This window comes from Nyctereutes procyonoides, unplaced genomic scaffold (genome assembly GCF_905146905.1).
Source record: "Nyctereutes procyonoides isolate TBG_1078 unplaced genomic scaffold, NYPRO_anot_genome, whole genome shotgun sequence".
In the NCBI taxonomy this organism is placed as follows: domain Eukaryota; kingdom Metazoa; phylum Chordata; class Mammalia; order Carnivora; family Canidae; genus Nyctereutes; species Nyctereutes procyonoides.
The window spans coordinates 25260211-25277676 of NW_026575024.1; the positions used below are offsets into that span (position 1 = coordinate 25260211).

At 48.3% G+C, this 17466-nt stretch overlaps 1 protein-coding gene across 1 annotated transcript in view; it reads left to right on the forward strand.

The window, feature by feature from the left end:
* Positions 1-2997: 2997 nt before the first annotated feature.
* Positions 2998-17466, forward strand: part of SNTA1 (syntrophin alpha 1) — a 31660-nt gene continuing 17191 nt past the window's right edge. Inside the window, exons 1-2 of the mRNA XM_055307753.1 lie at positions 2998-3405; positions 7268-7453. Coding sequence (XP_055163728.1) covers positions 3096-3405; positions 7268-7453 — 496 coding nt within the window. The 5' untranslated portion in view covers positions 2998-3095. The remainder of the gene's footprint in view (positions 3406-7267; positions 7454-17466) is intronic.

A 17466-nucleotide genomic window follows, 5' to 3' on the forward strand; every position in this document is an offset into this window, starting at 1 on the left:
ATCCTCTTAACCACTGTGGGATCCTACCTCTCAGTGGGCTGTGTGTCCTGTGAGGTGAGCCACTTATCTTGTTTAGAACTACTTGTGTATCGGGTCGTGTGGGTGGCTCAGAGGTTGAGCATCTGCCTTTGGCTCAGGACGTGATCCTGGAGTTCTGGGATCAAGTCCCACATCAGGCTCCTTGCATCGGACTCCCTGCATCGGGCTCCCTGTGTAGAGCCTGCTTCTCCTCCCTCTGCCTATGTCTCTGCCTCTCTCTGTGCCTCTCATGAATAAATAAAAACCTTAAAAAACCCCACCCTACTTGTTTATCTTGTTGGAACCTAGGGCTTGTGTACCTAGCACTGTGACTGGCATATAGGAGATATTCAGTAGGTATTGTTGGGGATACCTGGGTGGCTCAGCGGTTTAGCGCCTGCCTCTGACCCAGGGCGTGATCCTGGAGTTCCAGGATCGAGTCCCACATCGGGCTCCCTGCATGGAGTCTGCTTCTCCCTCTGCCTGTGTCTCTGCCCCTCTCTCTCTGTGTTTCTCATAAATAATAAAATCTTTAAAAAAAAAGGGAGATATTCAGTAGGTATTGTTGAATGAATGAATGGATTGTAAACTCATCCTTTGCTGCTATGTGGGCTGAAGAAAGGAGAAGTAAATGGGCTTGGTAGCCAGACAGAGCCAGGTTAGAATACAGGTCTGTTCTTATTAGTGCTGTCTCACTTTCCCCATCTATAAAATGGAGATAATATACAGGCTGTGCAGGATGTGTGAGGTTTATTTTTTATTTTATTTTTTTTAATTTTTATTTATTTACAATAGTCACACAGAGAGAGAGAGAGAGAGGCAGAGACACAGGCAGAGGGAGAAGCAGGCTCCATGCACTGGGAGCCCGACGCGGGATTCGATCCCGGGTCTCCAGGATCGCGCCCTGGGCCAAAGGCAGGCGCTAAACTGCTGCGCTACCCAGGGATCCCCAGATGTGTGAGGTTTAAATGACAATGTCTATAAATTAGCCAGCTCATGTGCCAATGTACAGCAAGTTGAATAAATGGCATCTATGTATTATATATACATGTGTATGTAATACATATGTAGTATACATGTGGTCTCAGTGGATTTTCAGTGGTGTAGAGTCATTCCCTTATTGTTGGACAGTTGGGCTGGTCTCTAGTTATTTGCAAACATACATTTGCTGTGGACAACTTGTATATGTAACTGTTTTCTTTTTCCTTTTTTTTTTAAAAAAAATTTTATTTATTCATGAGAGACACACACAGAGAGACATAGGCAGAGGGAGAAGCAGGTTCCATGTAGGGACCCTGATGCGGGACTCGATCTTGGATCCCAGGATTACGCCATGGGCGGAAGGCAGACGCTCAACTGCTCAGCCACCCAGGTATCCTTTTTTTTTTTTTTTTTTTTAAGTTTTCTTTTTCCTTTGATCATATCTACCTGGAGATGCAGGCAGTCTACATAATGACGTGGCCCTAAGTATCACCTAACACATTACTGCTAGGAGTGGAAGCTAGAGACAGGAGCAGATAGGAAGGCTGGGTGAAGTGTGCAATTTGGTGGGATTTTTCTGTAATGATCTCACCTCACTTCTGTATTTGGCAGCTGTCTGGCAGTGGTTCAGTGCTTAGGCACTGGTGTCAAACAAGTGTGGGTTTGAGTCCTTTCCCTGTCCTATTCACGAATGTGTGGTAGAGGCCATTTAGGCCTTCTATATCTAAGTTTTCCCTACTGTATAATGGGAGTGTTGCTAACTACAGTTACTCCTGCAGGCTACTGTAAAGTTGAGATAACACAGGAATATGCTCAGATCTAGGCCTGGCCGATGGTAAGCACTCAATAAATAAAAGCGACTAGGGTGCCTGGGTGGCTCAGTCGGTTGGTTAGGGTAGGGCTCTGCCTTCCTCTGGGCTCACGATCCTGGGGCTCTGGGATCCAGGCCATATGTTGGACTTCTGCTCACGGGGGAGCCTGCTTCTATTTCTCCCACTGCTGTTTCCCCTGCTTGTGCTCTTTCTCCCTGTCAAATGAGTAAATACAATCTTAAAAAAATAAAAGCGACTGCATTGATTGCACAGGAGTCGCAGTCTACAATGCATTTTCAAATCGATTTAATTCTGACACAAACACTGTCAGGTAGCGATTCTTGTGATCCCCATTTCATAGATGAGGAAATTGAAGCCTGGAGAAGTGAAGTGATGAGATCAAGGTCGACAAGGAGCTAACAGAGTGAGGCCCCAGACCCCGAGCCCCACCTTCCAGCCCTCTTTCCTCACACCAGGAGTCCTGGGTTCTTCTCCAGCCAGGCAGGTCTCGCAGAGGGTGTGGGACTTCAGGCTTTTTTTTTTTTTTTTTTTTTCCTGTTCGACTGTTAACAGAACAGGTGGTTAATCTCTCAAACTCCCTTCCATCGAGCTGGGGACCGTGTCCGTTCCCTCGGTGGGCCCTGAACGGCCCCAGGGGTCAGCGAGACAAGCCACGCCCACAGACAGACCTAAGGCCCGGCCCCGCGTCGGGAAATCAGCCGCTTCCAAAGCCTGCCTGCAAGTGCCTGGGGGTCCGTGTCTACACTCGCCCTGACCCTAAGAGCAGCTCTCCGCAGCGCATAGCTCTGCCCCCACCCCCACAGCCTCGCCACAGGATCCGCGGTCCTACCGCTTTCTCTCAGGCTCCTGCGTCCGTGAGCTCCGGTCCCGGCCCCCGACGGCCTTGCGGAGCCCCGACTCCCTCCGCGGCATCCTGCTCCGGACACGAGGCCCCGCCCCGCCCCGCCCCGCCCCCCCCCGCGCGTGGCCGCGGCGCTCCTCACCCTGGACCCCTATAGCCCGACGCCCCGAGACCGCAACCCCCGCACCGCGTCCTTCAGGTCCCCGCGCCGCCGCGGGCCACGCCGGCTCGCCCGCGCCCCGCCCCCCGCCGCCAGCCACACCCCGGCGGCCCCGCCCCAGGCTCCACCCCCAGCGGCCCGGGGTAGGGTGGCGGCTGGCCCAGGCGGGCCCCCGCTGCCCTCTGCCCCGGGCGCTCGGTCGGGGCGGGCCGGGCACTGCGGGGCCGGGCGAACGCGGCGGCCCGGGGGCTCCGCGGCGAAGATGGCGTCCGGCCGGCGCTCCCCGCGCACCGGGCTGCTGGAGCTCCGCGCCGGGGCCGGTCCGGGGGCCGGCGGCGAGCGGTGGCGGCGGGTGCTGCTCAGCCTGGCGGAGGACGCCCTGACCGTGAGCCCCGCCGACGGCGAGCTCGGCCCGGAGCCCGGCGCCCCGCGGGAGCCGGAGCCCGCGCAGCTCAACGGCGCCGCCGAGCCTGGCGCGGCGCCCCCGCGGCTGCCCGAGGCGCTGCTGCTCCAGCGGCGCCGCGTGACGGTGCGCAAGGCCGACGCCGGCGGGCTGGGCATCAGCATCAAAGGTGGGCGCGGGGGCACCGCGGGCACGGGGGTCGCGGGGTCTGCGGGGCGCCGAGCGGCGCACGCGGGACGCGGAGTTGGAAGACGTGTGCCTGGGGACGAGGACGGTGTCTGAGCGCCAGGGGGGCCGAGGAGGACGCGGGGAGCAGCAAGGTCGGGGGCCTCAGTCCAAGGCACAGGCGGAGGGAGTGGGGGCGCACCAAGGACAGGCGGGTGGCTTCTGCGTGGAAGCACCGAGACGTCAGGGGTTGCGTGGACATCAAGTAGGAGAGGAGCCAGGAGCGCGAGGGATGGAGAGAGGGGATTGAGGCCTGGGAAGCTTCCCTGAGACTCCGCCAAGGTGGCGGGGAGGGCTAAGGCCTGGAGTTGGGAGCACAGGTTTGGAGACGTGGGGAGAGGCACAGGCTGGGCTCACAGACAGGGGTCCAGGAAGGACCCAGAAATCTGAGGACCCAGGACCCCATGTATCTAGGTGGAGAGTCCCGACAACTGGGTTTGAGTTTCCCTGCCTGGCCATCATCACCTTGCGCAGAATTGAGAGTGGGTGGGCATAGAGAAATCTCGGCCCCCAATACTGAGAGCTTTCTTTAGGATGCAAGCAGGTAGTGTTGAATCCTGGATCTGTGTGCACTTAGACAAGTCACTTCCCATCTCTGGATTTCAGTTTCTTTGCTATATAATGAGGCTAATGATAGAGTTGTAACAATTCCATGAGAACAGGAGTCTGAAATTTGTACTCTGCCAGCACACAGTAGATGCCTAGTTAATTATTGCTGTTAGATGAGAGGAAAAATGGAGTCCAGGAGAGACTGCCAAGGCAACTAACCACAGTGCTTAAAATCCCTGTATACTCACAGCAGCTGGGTTCACCATTCCTACCCATCTGCTTCTCAGGGTGCTGTCTGCCTTGGGAAAGGCTGTTGGCTCTTGTATCACCTTGGATATGCACTGTTCTCTCCCTGCTGCTGGGTCCTTTCATTGGTGTCTCCAGACCCTTTGGCCTGGGTGAGGGGGTGGGGATGGTGGTGACTCAGCTACCACCGTGTGCTGGAATGCTGTGTTTAGTACTTAGGATCTATTTTATCCAGGCAACAAGTGGTAAAAAGTGAGGAGCATAATCTCCATTTAGCAGGGGAAGAAACTGAGACTCAGAAAAGGAAAACAGGGATCCCCGATGGCTCAGCGGTTTGGAGCCTGCCTTCGGCCCAGGGTGTGATCCTGGAGTCCCGGGATCAAATCCCACATCAGGCTCCCTGCATGGAATGCAGCTGACCAAAGGAATCTAAAAGGGAGAAATGGGGAATGCGGAGAGTGGCCACCAGTCTTGCCCCTCAACTCCAGAGTGGAATAGGGCAACAGATCAATCCAGAAATTGGACACTCGATGTGTTAAAGCAGAAAGGAATTAATTTTTTTTTATTTTTTAAAGATTTTATTTATTTATTCATGAGAGACACAGAGAGAGACAGACAAAAAGAGAGAGAGAGAGAGAGAGAGAGAGAGAGAGAGAGAGGCAGAGACAGGCAGAGGGAGAAGCAGGCTCCATGCAGGGAGCCTGACATGGGACTCCATCCTGGGACTCCAGGATCGCACCCTGAGCCAAAGGCAGACACTCAACTGCTGAGCCAAACCCAGGCATCCCAAGCAGAAAGAGAGTTAATATAGAGTTCCATTTTACAGATGGACAAGCTGAGACTTGGAGAGGAGCACAAACTTCCCAAGGTCACATGAAGTTACTCCTTAGCTTCATACTGCCCAGTGGGAGTGAAGGTACTTTTAGGAGAGGTCAGGGGAAGTACTAGCTCCATTCAGTTCTTCATGAATAGAGACTGGGCTCTTGTTGCCATGGTGACCTCCCTTCGAGGGTCCAGCCTGGCTTGAGGTGGCTTGGGATGATCATAGCTTCAAACTGAACTGAATTTCCTAGTTTCAGGTGGAGGAGAGCAGATATAAATAGAAACCTACTCCTTTCTAGGCTTTAAGTCCTGTGCCATGCAGTGAGCATACTATTGGGCCTGTATGGGGGCCAAGAGAGGCATTCTAGTCCTACCTTTGCCACCAACTTATTGTGTGACCTTGAAATAATGACCTCCTCTCTATGGGCCACTAGATCCTCATCTTCAGCATTCTGGGATGGACCAGTAATATGATATCTGAGGGCCTAACTTACAGTCAACCATAGGTTAAGAGCCTGGTTCTGGAGCCAGGAGACCTAGGTTAAAATACTGCTTTGCTGTTACCAACTAGCTGGATGACCTTGGGCAAGGAGCTTCTCTCTGCATTTTATTTTTCCTGAGAGGAAACTGAGCATGCATGTGTGATTGGGATGTCGTGAAGATGCAGTGAGACAACATTGGAAACGTTTAGCACGATGCTTGGCACTTGGTATGTGAAACTAATGCAAACTATTATGACTATTTCATGTTTTATTTTTATTTTTAAGATTTTTATTTATTTTAAAGATTTTGTTTATTCATGGGAGACACACACAGAGAGGGGCAGAGACACAGGCAGAGGGAGAAGCAGGGTCCATGCAGGGAGCCCCGTGTAGGACTCGATCCCGAGACTCCAGGATCATGCCCTGGGCTGAAGGCAGGTGCTAAAGGCTGAGCCACCCAGGTGTCCCTAATTTATGTTTTATTATTTTTTTATAAAGTTCTTTTTTTATTAAATTTATTATTTATTTATTTATTTATTTATTTATTTATTTATTTATTTATGATAGTCACACACAGAGAGAGAGGCAGAGACATAGGCAGAGGGAGAAGCAGGCTCCATGCACCGGGAGCCCGACGTGGGATTCGATCCTGGGTCTCCAGGATCGCGCCCTGGGCCAAAGGAAGGCGCTAAACTGCTGCGCCACCCAGGGTTCCCCCTATTTTATGTTTTAAAAGGATATTCAAGAGCTAAGCCATAAAGTGATTCAGTAAGATGTATTAGGTTTTTTTTGCATCAGAGATGCAATCTGGATAGGCTTTTGAAATCTAGACTTTAAGGCCTTGGTTTTCAGCTGGGTCCTGGATTGTAAAACTTTCCAATTGTGAAGAGGTCCTTGGGGGGCCATAGCAATAACTGATTTCTATCTTTACTCCAGATTAAGTGGTATCAGTGGGTTCCCCCATTGTGGGGAAAATAACTTAAAATATAAAATATTTAAGAAAAAGCTATCGAAGCACTTGTAAGTTACTCAAACACGGGCGAACACCCAAAGCATTTAACCAACGATCCAGTGACCAAACTCCATTAAGAATTTAGAAAATGGAGAGAAAATGAGTGGGAAAAATCAGAGACAGTGACAAAACATGAGAGACTCCTAACTCTGGGAAACAAACAAGGGGTAGTGGAAGGGGGGTGGGGTGGGGGGATGCAGTGACTGGGTGATAGGCACTGAGGGGGGTACTTGACAGGATGAGCACTGGGTGTTATACTATATGTTGGCAAATTGATTCCAATAAAAATATATACATAAAAAAAAGAATTTAGAAAACGAGGGACACTTGGGTGGTTCAGTGGCTGAGTGTCTGCCTTGGGCTCAGGGTGTGATCCTGGGGTTCTGGGATTGAGTCCCGCATTAGGCCCCCCACAGGGAGCCTGCTTCTCCCTCTGTCTATGTCTCTGCCTCTTTCTGTGTATTTGTGTCATGAATAAGTAAATAAAATAAAATAAAAAAAGAATTTAGAAAATGACTTATTAGTGTTCCAGACTTGTAAGACTCCTTTCTGAGATTCTCTTTATTCTCTCATCCCCACTTTCCTGGCACTGGGCTGGGCGCTGAGGTAGGCTTTCAGAAATAATTTTGCCTTCGTGGGACTCTTAAGCATTGGAGCATCTGCTTCAGTCTCTTCCTCTTTCTGTGCCCATGCAGGGGGCCGGGAGAACAAGATGCCTATTCTCATTTCCAAGATCTTCAAGGGCCTGGCAGCTGACCAGACTGAGGCCCTCTTCGTGGGAGATGCCATCTTGTCTGTGAATGGGGAGGATCTCTCCTCTGCTACCCATGATGAGGCGGTGCAGGTCTTGAAGAAGACAGGCAAAGAGGTGGTGCTGGAGGGTAAGCACTGGGGACCCTATGGGTGTTCAATTCTCTACTGCCTCCTCTAGGCCTTAAGTAGCCCCAGTCCAGCAATGGGGACTGAGAGGTGGGCAGGGTTGAAAACAGAAGCAGTACATGGGGACCTGCTTTGACACAGTACAGGGTGGTGGTGGGAGAGCCGGTATAGAGCTAGACAGATCCAGTTTTCATTTTTTCTCCCCCATTCATTAGCTCTGTAGACTTGGACAAGTTATTTCATTTCCTTGAGTTTCAATTTCTTCATCTATAAAACAGGAATGTGGGGGCACCTGGGTGGCTCAGTCGGTTAAGTGTCTGCCTTTGGCTCGGGTCATGATGCCAGGGTCCTGGGATCGAGTCCTGCATTGAGCTCTGCTCAGCAGGGAGCCTGCTTCTCCCTCTCCTTCTGCCTGCCACTTCCCATGCTCTCTGAGTCTCTCTTTTTCTGTCAAATAAATATTTAAAACAAACAAACAAACAAAAAACCCCAAACAAAATAAAAACCAGGGATGTAACTTCTGTCTCGTTGGGTTGTGTGTTCAGGACAAAAGGTACACGGCAGGCTCTGCCACTCAGTGAGTGAATCAGGGAAGGAGAGGGACAGAGACTGGGGAAGGAGCAGCTAATATTCTCTCTTGAGGAAACTGGAGACCTCCTAGCTCCAGGGACCCTGAAACCCTGAGACCCATCCTCCTGTGGGAGAAGACTTGACCTTTATGTTGCAGAACATCAGATCCTTCCAGCAAGGATCAGAGAGGAGTTTCGATGGGGGGCTTTGTGGTTCTCCTCCACTATGCTCACACTGTGTGGTCTTGGACAATACCTTTATCGTCTCTGGGCCTTGGTTTCCCCATCGATTGTGATAGCCTCTTGCTGTGGCTGTCCTGCGTCTGCCTTTTGCTATCTCTCTCAGGAGGTTTCTGCTTTGCTCAGCCCTTTCTTCAAATTCCCCTCTGTCAATTCCGGAAGCTGTGGGGGCCCGAGGAATGTGTGTTTGGCTCTAGGCCCAGAACAGGCACAGGGAGATGGCGGGGGCTGATGGAGAATGCCATGGCTAGTGTAGCTGCTGAGCTGAGCCCCAGGCCTAGATCCTGATAGATTGCCTTTGTTTCCCCAAACAGGTCTCCAAGAGGCCATGGAAACAAACAGGCTTTGGGTGATCTTTGGTGTGTTGTGGCCCTGACCTCAGTTCTCTCTTGGTTTTGTTTTATTTTTTACATTTTTGTGTATCTCTTTAAGTGACACTGGTGCATTTTTAAAATATATACTTTTAAAAAAAGTCAACTCTGTGGTATTGGTCCTTGAAGCTTAAGTATAACAGTCATATTTTAACAAAATATTTAACAAAGTTAAATAACAAGATCACTGAGAGATGATATGGATATAAAAGACTCTCCCCACCCCATGCCTCATTACTTTGATATTTATAGCTGGTAATGCAGTTGACACTCATCAAAATGTTATATTTTGGTTGACTTGAGAAGATCTTTTAGTTTATGCTGTTTGAAAGTTTAATCTGTAGATGGTAAGATTTCCATCTTTTATTTTACGCTGTTTGAAAGTTTAACCTGTAGATGGTAAGATTTCTACTGTAGACACAATTCTAATGCACACTGAGATCCCCCTCATCTTCCCGTCTTTAGGTTGAGAATGTCTATCTGGGTTCTCAGCATGGGTCATTCTGAGAAGATAGCGTCTCTGAGTGTTGAAAGCTTGAGGCTTCTGGTTTCAGGAGCTAATACCCAAGCCTTCTGTATCATTCTTGTACTCCATTCTTTCCTTACTAAGTCAAGAAACATTTATAGACACCTACTACGTACCTGGTGTGCAGAGCACGGGGTCAGAAGCTAAATCAGACCCAGGCCTTCTCTTGAAAGAGCTCATTATCTGGTGGAGGAGAGTCTTGTTCATACAAACTCTTTAAAAATCAGTTTCTAAAATCTGTCTGCTCTGTGATGAATCTCTAGCCTTGGGTAAGACCCTTGCTTTCTCTGGCCCTCAGTCTCCCTATAGGTTGGGATTAGACCAGAGTAGAGATGACCACTAGCTTTCATTTTGAGTGTCATCTTCCCTGGTGGCTACCAGGAGACATGTATTTGGAAGGATTGGGAAGTCTTATCTGAGCTCAGCAGGAAGGAGCTGGAAGTGATTAGCAATGTCTATCATGGATACAGTAAGGACGAGAAGTAACATGTACCATTCCAAGTTGAAGGTCTTTAGCTGTTACATTTTCTGAGACTTTTTCCAGGATAACATCTTTCCTTGGCAAACTTTGCCCCAGGCCTCCAGCTGGAGCCTGGTGTCTCTCTTACCCAAAATAAGATGTGGCACATAGTAGGCACTCAGTACACATTAGTAACTACCCTCCTGCCCCATCACATTTATTTAGAATTGGTATTATTTCCTCTTGAAATGTTTGGTAGCATTCTCTAAGGAAGCCATCTTTATAGAAAGGCTTTTAACTGCAATTTTAGTGTTGTTAATAGAGTGATTTTGATGATCTGTTTTTTCTTGAATGAGCTTTGTTGGTTTATGTCTTTTTAAGAATTTGTCCATTTCATCTAAGTTGTCAAAATTATTGGCATAAAGTTGTGTAATTTTCCCATATTATTCCTCCCTTTTGGGTGAGAGTGCTCTCTGCTTTCTTTTTCCTCCTCCCTTTATAGTGCTCTACTCGGGTTTTTTTCTTAAAGATTTTATTTATTTATTTATGAGAGACACAGAAAGAGAGGCAGAGACATAGGCAGAGGGAGAAGCAGACTCCTCGTGTGGAGCCTGATGCAGGACTCAGTCCTAGGATCCTGGGATCACGATCTGAGCCAAAGGCAGATGCTCAACCACTAGCCACCCAGGTGCTCCTCTGCTCAGTGGTTTTTTCTTTTTTTTTTTTTTTTAAGATTTTATTTATTTATTCATGAGAATACACAGAGAGGAGAGAGAGAGGCAGAGACACAGGCAGAGGGAGAAGCAGGCTCCATGCAGGGAGCCTAATGTGGGGGACTCGATCCTGGGTCTCCAGGATCACACCCTGAGCTGTAGGCGGCGCTAAACCGCTGAGCCACCGGGGCTGCCCCTGCTCAGTGGTTTTGAGGGGAATCTCAGTCTAGTAGTGTGTGTGTGTGTGTGTGTGTGTGTGTGTGTGTGTGTGTGGTGGGGGGGGGGGACAGCTGAGCAAAACTGCCAGATTACAGATGTATCATAGGTCCTGAGATGGAGTCTGTCCAGGGATCAGAGGAGGCAGTGGTTACTTCTCTCTGGATAGGAAAGAATTTCTGGAGATGGGGATACTGGCACTTTATGAACAATAAGCAGATGTGGGTGTGGGGAGCAGAAGGGCATTCCAGGCAGGTGTGAGCAAGACCTCAGGGGGATGAAATGACCTGACTTACCTGGGGACCTGCCTGGGAACTAGTTAGTGTTATCTGAGCCGAAGGTGTGAGGAAGGGAGTGGAGAAAAAGGAAAGCCCTCAGAGCCTTGAATGCCAGGCTAAAGGCATTTTGACTTCCTCTGGAGGGAAACAGAGAGCCATTAAAGGGGATTCAGCAGGAGCAGCACATAGGCAGATCTGGGTTTTAGCGGCATCAGCCTGGTTCGGAGGGAGGCAGAAACAGAATGGCAGCGTGGAACCTGGGACTGTGAACAGGAAGATGATGGTGGTTTAACCTAAGCAGGCTTGGATAGGAGGAAGAGTCTGGAGGTCGTGGCCTTCTTGCTAGTTTTTTTCCAGCTTTTTCTTAGTTGAAGTCTCTTTTGAGTTGCTCTCCTAGCTCAGCAGGCTTGTGGAAGGATAATTCCACCCAAGACAGCAAAGGGTTTAGGGGGCAGGCATTGGGGTCAAGAGTCTTTGAATGGCAGGGGTGACCTGAGAAGCCTGGAGGATATGAGGGAGCTAGGATGCTGGGATGTGATTGGTCCTTGAGATTTGGGGGAGCTTGTGGAGAAGGTAAGGGTCTGGCAGCTTCACCAGTCTGGACTCAGGGCTCCTGAGACACTCTCTGGGCCTAGGTTTTGCCTTGGAGCCCAATTACTAGCCACATTGTTCAAAATTCCCTACCCCAACCTACTCCTAATCCCTCCTCCACGGGACCATGGAAAGATGGCTTGTCTTTTGGATATGAACCTGGCAGGGCAGCTAGGCATCTTTCCTGAGGGCTGGGGCTTAATGGGTACAGAGCCCCCGCAGAGCATCCTAGAAAGACAGATGTTACTAGCAAACTCTGGGTGCCAACCCTATACTTCCCTGACCTAAGTCAGGAGTTCATTTGGGCTTCGGTAACCCTAGCCTGCCTTCTAGACCTTGCCTCTGGTAGGTCAGGGGTTTGCACAAATGTTTTCAGCTTGTTCTCAGCCACAGGGCTGTGTTTGTGATCAGAGTCTGGGCCCAAGCTGGCAGCCAACACGCCTCTGTCTGCTGCTTAGAGAGGCCCATTGTGTGCACAGACCTGGAGCCAGGGCTAGCCTGGGCCTTTGGAGACCAGGCCTGGGAGAAAAGGGAGAGACAGCCAAATGCTGTCTGCCCTCACTACCCTCATTGTGGCTGGCAAGACAGGAACAGAAGTGAGCCTGAGATACATTTGAAAAAAATGCTAAAAGACAGGGGTACCTGGCTGGCTCACATGGTAGAGCATGCCACTCTTCTTTGTTTGTTTGTTTGTTTTTATTTATTTTATTTTTTTGTTTTTTATTTTTTGTTGTTTTGTTTGTTTGTTTTTAAAGATTTTTTTATTTGAGACGGGGAAAGAGAGTGAGAGAGGTAGAGACGGAGAGTGTGTGAGTGGGGACAGGGGCAGAAGGAGAGAGAGAGTCTTTTTTTTTTTTTTAAGATTTTGTTTATTTATTCATGAGAGACAAACAGAGAGAGGCACAGACAGGAGAAACAGGCTCCATGCAAGGAGCCCAATATGGGACTTGATCCCAGAGCCCTGGGATCATGCCCTGAGCCGAAGGCAGACACTCAACCACTGAGCCACCGAGGCATCCTGAGAGAGAGTCTTAAGTAGACTCCATACTGAGCGTGGAGTCCGACACAGGGCTTGATCCCATAAACCTGAGATCATGACCTGAGCCAAAATCAAGAGTCTGACACTTGACTTACTGAGCCACCCAGATACCCATACGTGTGACTCTTGATCTCGAGGTTGTGAGTTCGAGCCCTGCATTGGGTGTAGAGATTACTTTAAAAATAAAATCTTGGGCAGCCCTGGTGGTGCAGCGGTTTAGCGTGGCCTGCAGCCCAGGGCGTGATCCTGGAGACCCTGGATCGAGTCCCACATCAGGCTCCCTGCATGGAGCCTGCTTCTCCCTCTGCCTGTGTCTCTGCTTCTCTCTCTCTCTCTCTGCATCTCTATGAATAAATAAATAAAATCTTAAAAAAAATAATAAAAGGGGCAGCCCTGATGGCACAGCGGTTTAGCACCACCTGCAGCCTGGGGTGTGATCCTGGAGATCCAGGATCGAGTCCCACATCGGGCTCCCTGCATGGAGCCTGCTTCTCCCTCTGCCTCTCTCTCTCTGTGTCTAAAAAATCTTTTTTTTTAATTTTTAAAAATTTATTTATGATAGTCACACAGAGAAAGAGAGAGAGAGAGAGAGGCAGAGACATAGGCAGAGGGAGAAGCAGGCTCCATGCACCAGGAGCCCGATGTGGGACTCGATCCTGGGTCCCCAGGATCGCGCCCTGGGCCAAAGGCAGGCGCCAAACTGCTGCGCCACCCAGGGATCCCAATAAATAAAATCTTTAAAAAAATAAATAAAAATAAAATACTAAAAAAATAACTAAACGATAGTAAAAACTAAAGTCAGTTTCAGTACTTTGTGCAAAGTAGGGAAGGTACATCCTACATAAAGATCAAACTTTTATTTAAAAATTTTTTTTAATATATATATATTTTTTGACATAGAGCACAAGCAGGGGGAGCAGCAGGCAGAGGGAGAGGGAAAAGCAGGCTCTGCTGAGCAGGGACCCTGATGCAGGATAGACTGAGCCACCCAGGTACCTCAAGATCAAGCTTTTAGAAGATAACAAGCATAGAATAGCATGCCTATAAGTATTCATGATAAAAGATAGTGTAGAGTGAGGCACCTGGGTAGCTCAGTCAGTTGAGTGTCTGACTCTTGGTTTCAGCTCAGGTCATGATCTCAGGGTCCTGGGATTGAGCTCTGTATCAGGTTCTGCGCTCAGTGGTCTACTTGTGGATTCTCTCTCTTCCTCTCCCTCTGCCCCTCTCATGCTCTCTCCCTCTGTCTCTCAAATAAATAAATAGAATCTTAAAAAAAAAAAGGTAGTATAGAGTGATAAGAATTGCCATAATCCCTGTTTTACAGACAAGGTAAACAAGGTTTATTGAGAAGAATAAGGTCATATGGCAGATAAATGGACAGAATTCAAACTGAGGTCTGTTTGGTTACAGAGACCACTATTACTTCAGCTTTGGGTAGTACCTACCTTGCATGGTTATTTGCGAGATTTTTTTTTAAAGATTTTATTTATTTATTCATGAGAGTCGGATAGAGAGAGAGAGAGAGAGAGAGGCAGAGACACAGGCAGAGGAAGAAGCAAGCTCCATGCAGGGAGCCTGATGTGGGACTCGATCCCGGGACTCCAGGATCACGCCCTGGGCTGAAGGCAGGTGCTTAACCGTTGAGCCACCCAGGGATCCCCTATTTGCGAGATTAAAAAATAAAACACACCAAGGCAGTGCTCATTGAGCAGGTACTCAATTACTCAGTTGGTTTGCTCTTTTTAAGGATGGGACAGTGCATTTGAAATGCCTGGCACAATTTCTTTCATGTGTCATCATTCATGAGTATCAGCCTCTCTCGTCCTTATGTCAGCAGCAGGTAGTCAGTTTTGTTTCCTCCAGCGAACTCAAAGGTCTTTCAGGGCAAAACTCTTGTGCATCTCAGAGGCCTACCCCTGGCTCTGAACCCAGAACACATTAGCTCTTGGTCAGTAGGGATTGATCCCCAGGGTACATCTCTGGCCCTTTCTACTTCACCTTGGCCTTGTCAATTGCGGTTGACTTTCCTAAATACTTAGGATGGGCTCAAGGCTCAAGCTGGGCTTGACTAAGTCTGGAGAGTATCCGTTATGAGTCCTTGGAACTCCTGCTGGCTCCTCCCCTGGGAGATGGGCACTGCTAGATGTCCTGCCCAAAATTTGGCTTGATGTATCACTGTTGTCAAAAGAGGGATGTAAGTAATGGATGCAGCTAATATGAAGGCACCGGGCTTGGCTTAGCCAAGTGATGCTGTGCCCTTGAGGCATCTGAGGGACTTCTGACCTGGGAACCAAGTCAAGAATGGAGCCTCCAGCCACTCCTCCCATGGCCACAAAGACCTGTTCTTTTTAATCATTGTTCTCAGGGAAACACTTATTTGGCTACACACACACACACACACACACACACACACACACACACATACACATGCATACATGGCTTTGGGCCATGTGACTCCCTGTAGATAAAGCCTGGCTTAATCTAGGCCTGGCCCGTTCCCTGGATTGTGATGAAAATGCCTGTGGGGCTCTGGAGACAGGTTCTGGCCTCAATTAGCTATGTGACCCTGGCTGCTGATGGTGGTGGAAATAATGACGATAATGATCATGATGGTACTGTCTGCCGTTTATTGAGGACCTATAATGTGCTAGGTACTGTGCCAAGTGCCTTCCATATGTTTTCTCACCGAATCCTCAAAAGTGCATCTATGGGGACACCTGGGTGGTTTAGCAGTTTAGCATCTGCCTTTGGCTCAGGGTGTGATCCTGGGGTCTGGGATTGAGTCCTGCATTGAGTCCTCTGTGTGTGTGTTTCTCATGAATAAATAAATAAATAAATCTTAAAAGAATAGTTACGATGCATTGCAAGGCATGTCACCACTGTCAGACTATTTATTCAATGTATTTAACTATTATGTAAGGACACGATCCTCCTCATTGAATTGTTGCAGTTAGGTGAAGATGTGTTTGTGATTTTAGTATATGTGCTGCCGAAGCAAGCACGAAGATGTGTTTGTGAGAGTCAAGTTTGGTGCTTGGTCTTTGGTGGGCTCTCAGTAAGCGTGACTTTCTCCCAGTACTAAGGTCCTGGAGCCCTTTGCTTATCAAGGTGATGAGAGCTTCATCTCTGGATCCTCTCTTATATGGTTTGGAATATGTATATATATATATATACACACACACATAGGTATATTTTAACAATTTTTATTTAAATTCAGTTTAAAAAAATAAATTCAGTTTAGTTAACATATGTGTATTATTAGTTTCAGAGGTACAGTTTAGTGATTCATCAGTTGCAACACCCTTGTGGGGGCAGCCGGGGTGGCTCAGCGGTTAAGCGCTGCCTTCGTCCCAGGGTGTGATCCTGGAGATCTGGGATCGAGTCCTACATCGGGCTTCCTGCATGGAGCCTGCTTCTCCCTCTGCCTGTGTCTCTGCCTCTCTCTCTCTGTATCTCTCATGAATAAATAAATAAAATCTAAAAAAAACCAAAACAAAACAAAAAAACAACCCATGTGATGGTATATTTTTGAAAGTAAAGTAGATTTTTAAAAAAATGTAAAAAGTAATATACACTTCAAAAAAACCCCAGGAGAATGTAAAGCAATTTTCTTCTTCTTCTTCTTCTTCCTCTTCTTCTTCTTCCTCTTCTTCTTCTTTCTTTTTTACATTTTATTTATTGATGAGAGAGAGAGAGCCTGAGCACATGAGTGGGGGAGGGAAGGGCAGAGGGAGAAGCAGACCCCCTGCTAAACAGGGAGACAGATGCGGGACTTGATCCCAGGACCCTGGGATCATGCCCTGAGCCAAAGGCAGATGCTCAACCGCTGAGCCACCCAGGCGTCCCAGGGAGCTCACATTTTGTATTCAGCAGCCCCTACCCATGGACATTCAAGCCTGAGTTAAAGTCAGACACTTAACTGACTGAGCCACCCAGGCACCCCAGTTATCTTCTTAGAGAGATAACTACAGTTGATATTTTCACAGTTTCAAAAAGTTTCTGTATTTGCTTTTATCATTTAACAAGTTGAGGACATATTTCCAATATGGACAATACTTGGACAGGACAATACTTGTAGTTCTGTCTCATTCTTTTTAATGGTTGCCTATTATCCCATTATTGGGATTCATATATTCATTTAACTAGTATTTACTAAACCCTTGCTCTGTGCCACGACTCGATGTAGGCACCAGGGATATAGCCATGAGTAAGATAGAATGGTCTGCCAGTTAGGAAGCTCGCATTTTTTTAAAAAAAGATTTTATTTATTTATTCATGAGAGACAGAGAGAGAGAGGCAGAGACATAGGCAGGGGGAGAAGCAGGATCCATGCAGGGAGCCCGACATGGGACTCGATTCTGGGTCTCCAGGATCACACCCTGGGCTAAAGGCAGCGCCAAACCGCTGAGCCGCCCGGGCTGCCCAAAGCTCACATTTTGTATTCAGCAGCCCCTACTCGTGGACATTCAAGTTGTTCTTAGCCTGTTGCACCAGAGACAATGGTGCTGTGAAAACCTTGGTTCACCTGTGAGCATTTATCTGAAGAAGGGTTCTTACAAAGGATGTTAGGTCAAAAGGCTCACATGGCTTTAGGATCTTAAGAGATGGTGTCGCCTATACTGCACAGGTGTGATAAGGTGAGGTTGTTATGCCAGGACCTTAAAGATGGGCAACCTGGGCCTAAATTTTCACCATACTATACTCAGAGCTGGTGTGCATCGGTGCCCACCATACAGGCAAGGAAAATGAGGCTCAGAGAGACCTTGGGATTTGCCAAGGCCAGATAGCAGGTGAGAGGGCCTAGACTGAAATCTATCACTGCTTCCTGCGCCTGTCTCCTTAAGCAGTCCTCCTGAGAACAGCAACAGAAATAATAACCACACTGCAGTTTACTGAAGACTTAGTCTATGCTAGGCAGGGCAAAGTGCTTTACAGATATTGAGTCTCAGTACCCTGAGAAATGGATATATTTTACTCTCATTATAAAGATGAAGAAATTGGAATGTCTGGGT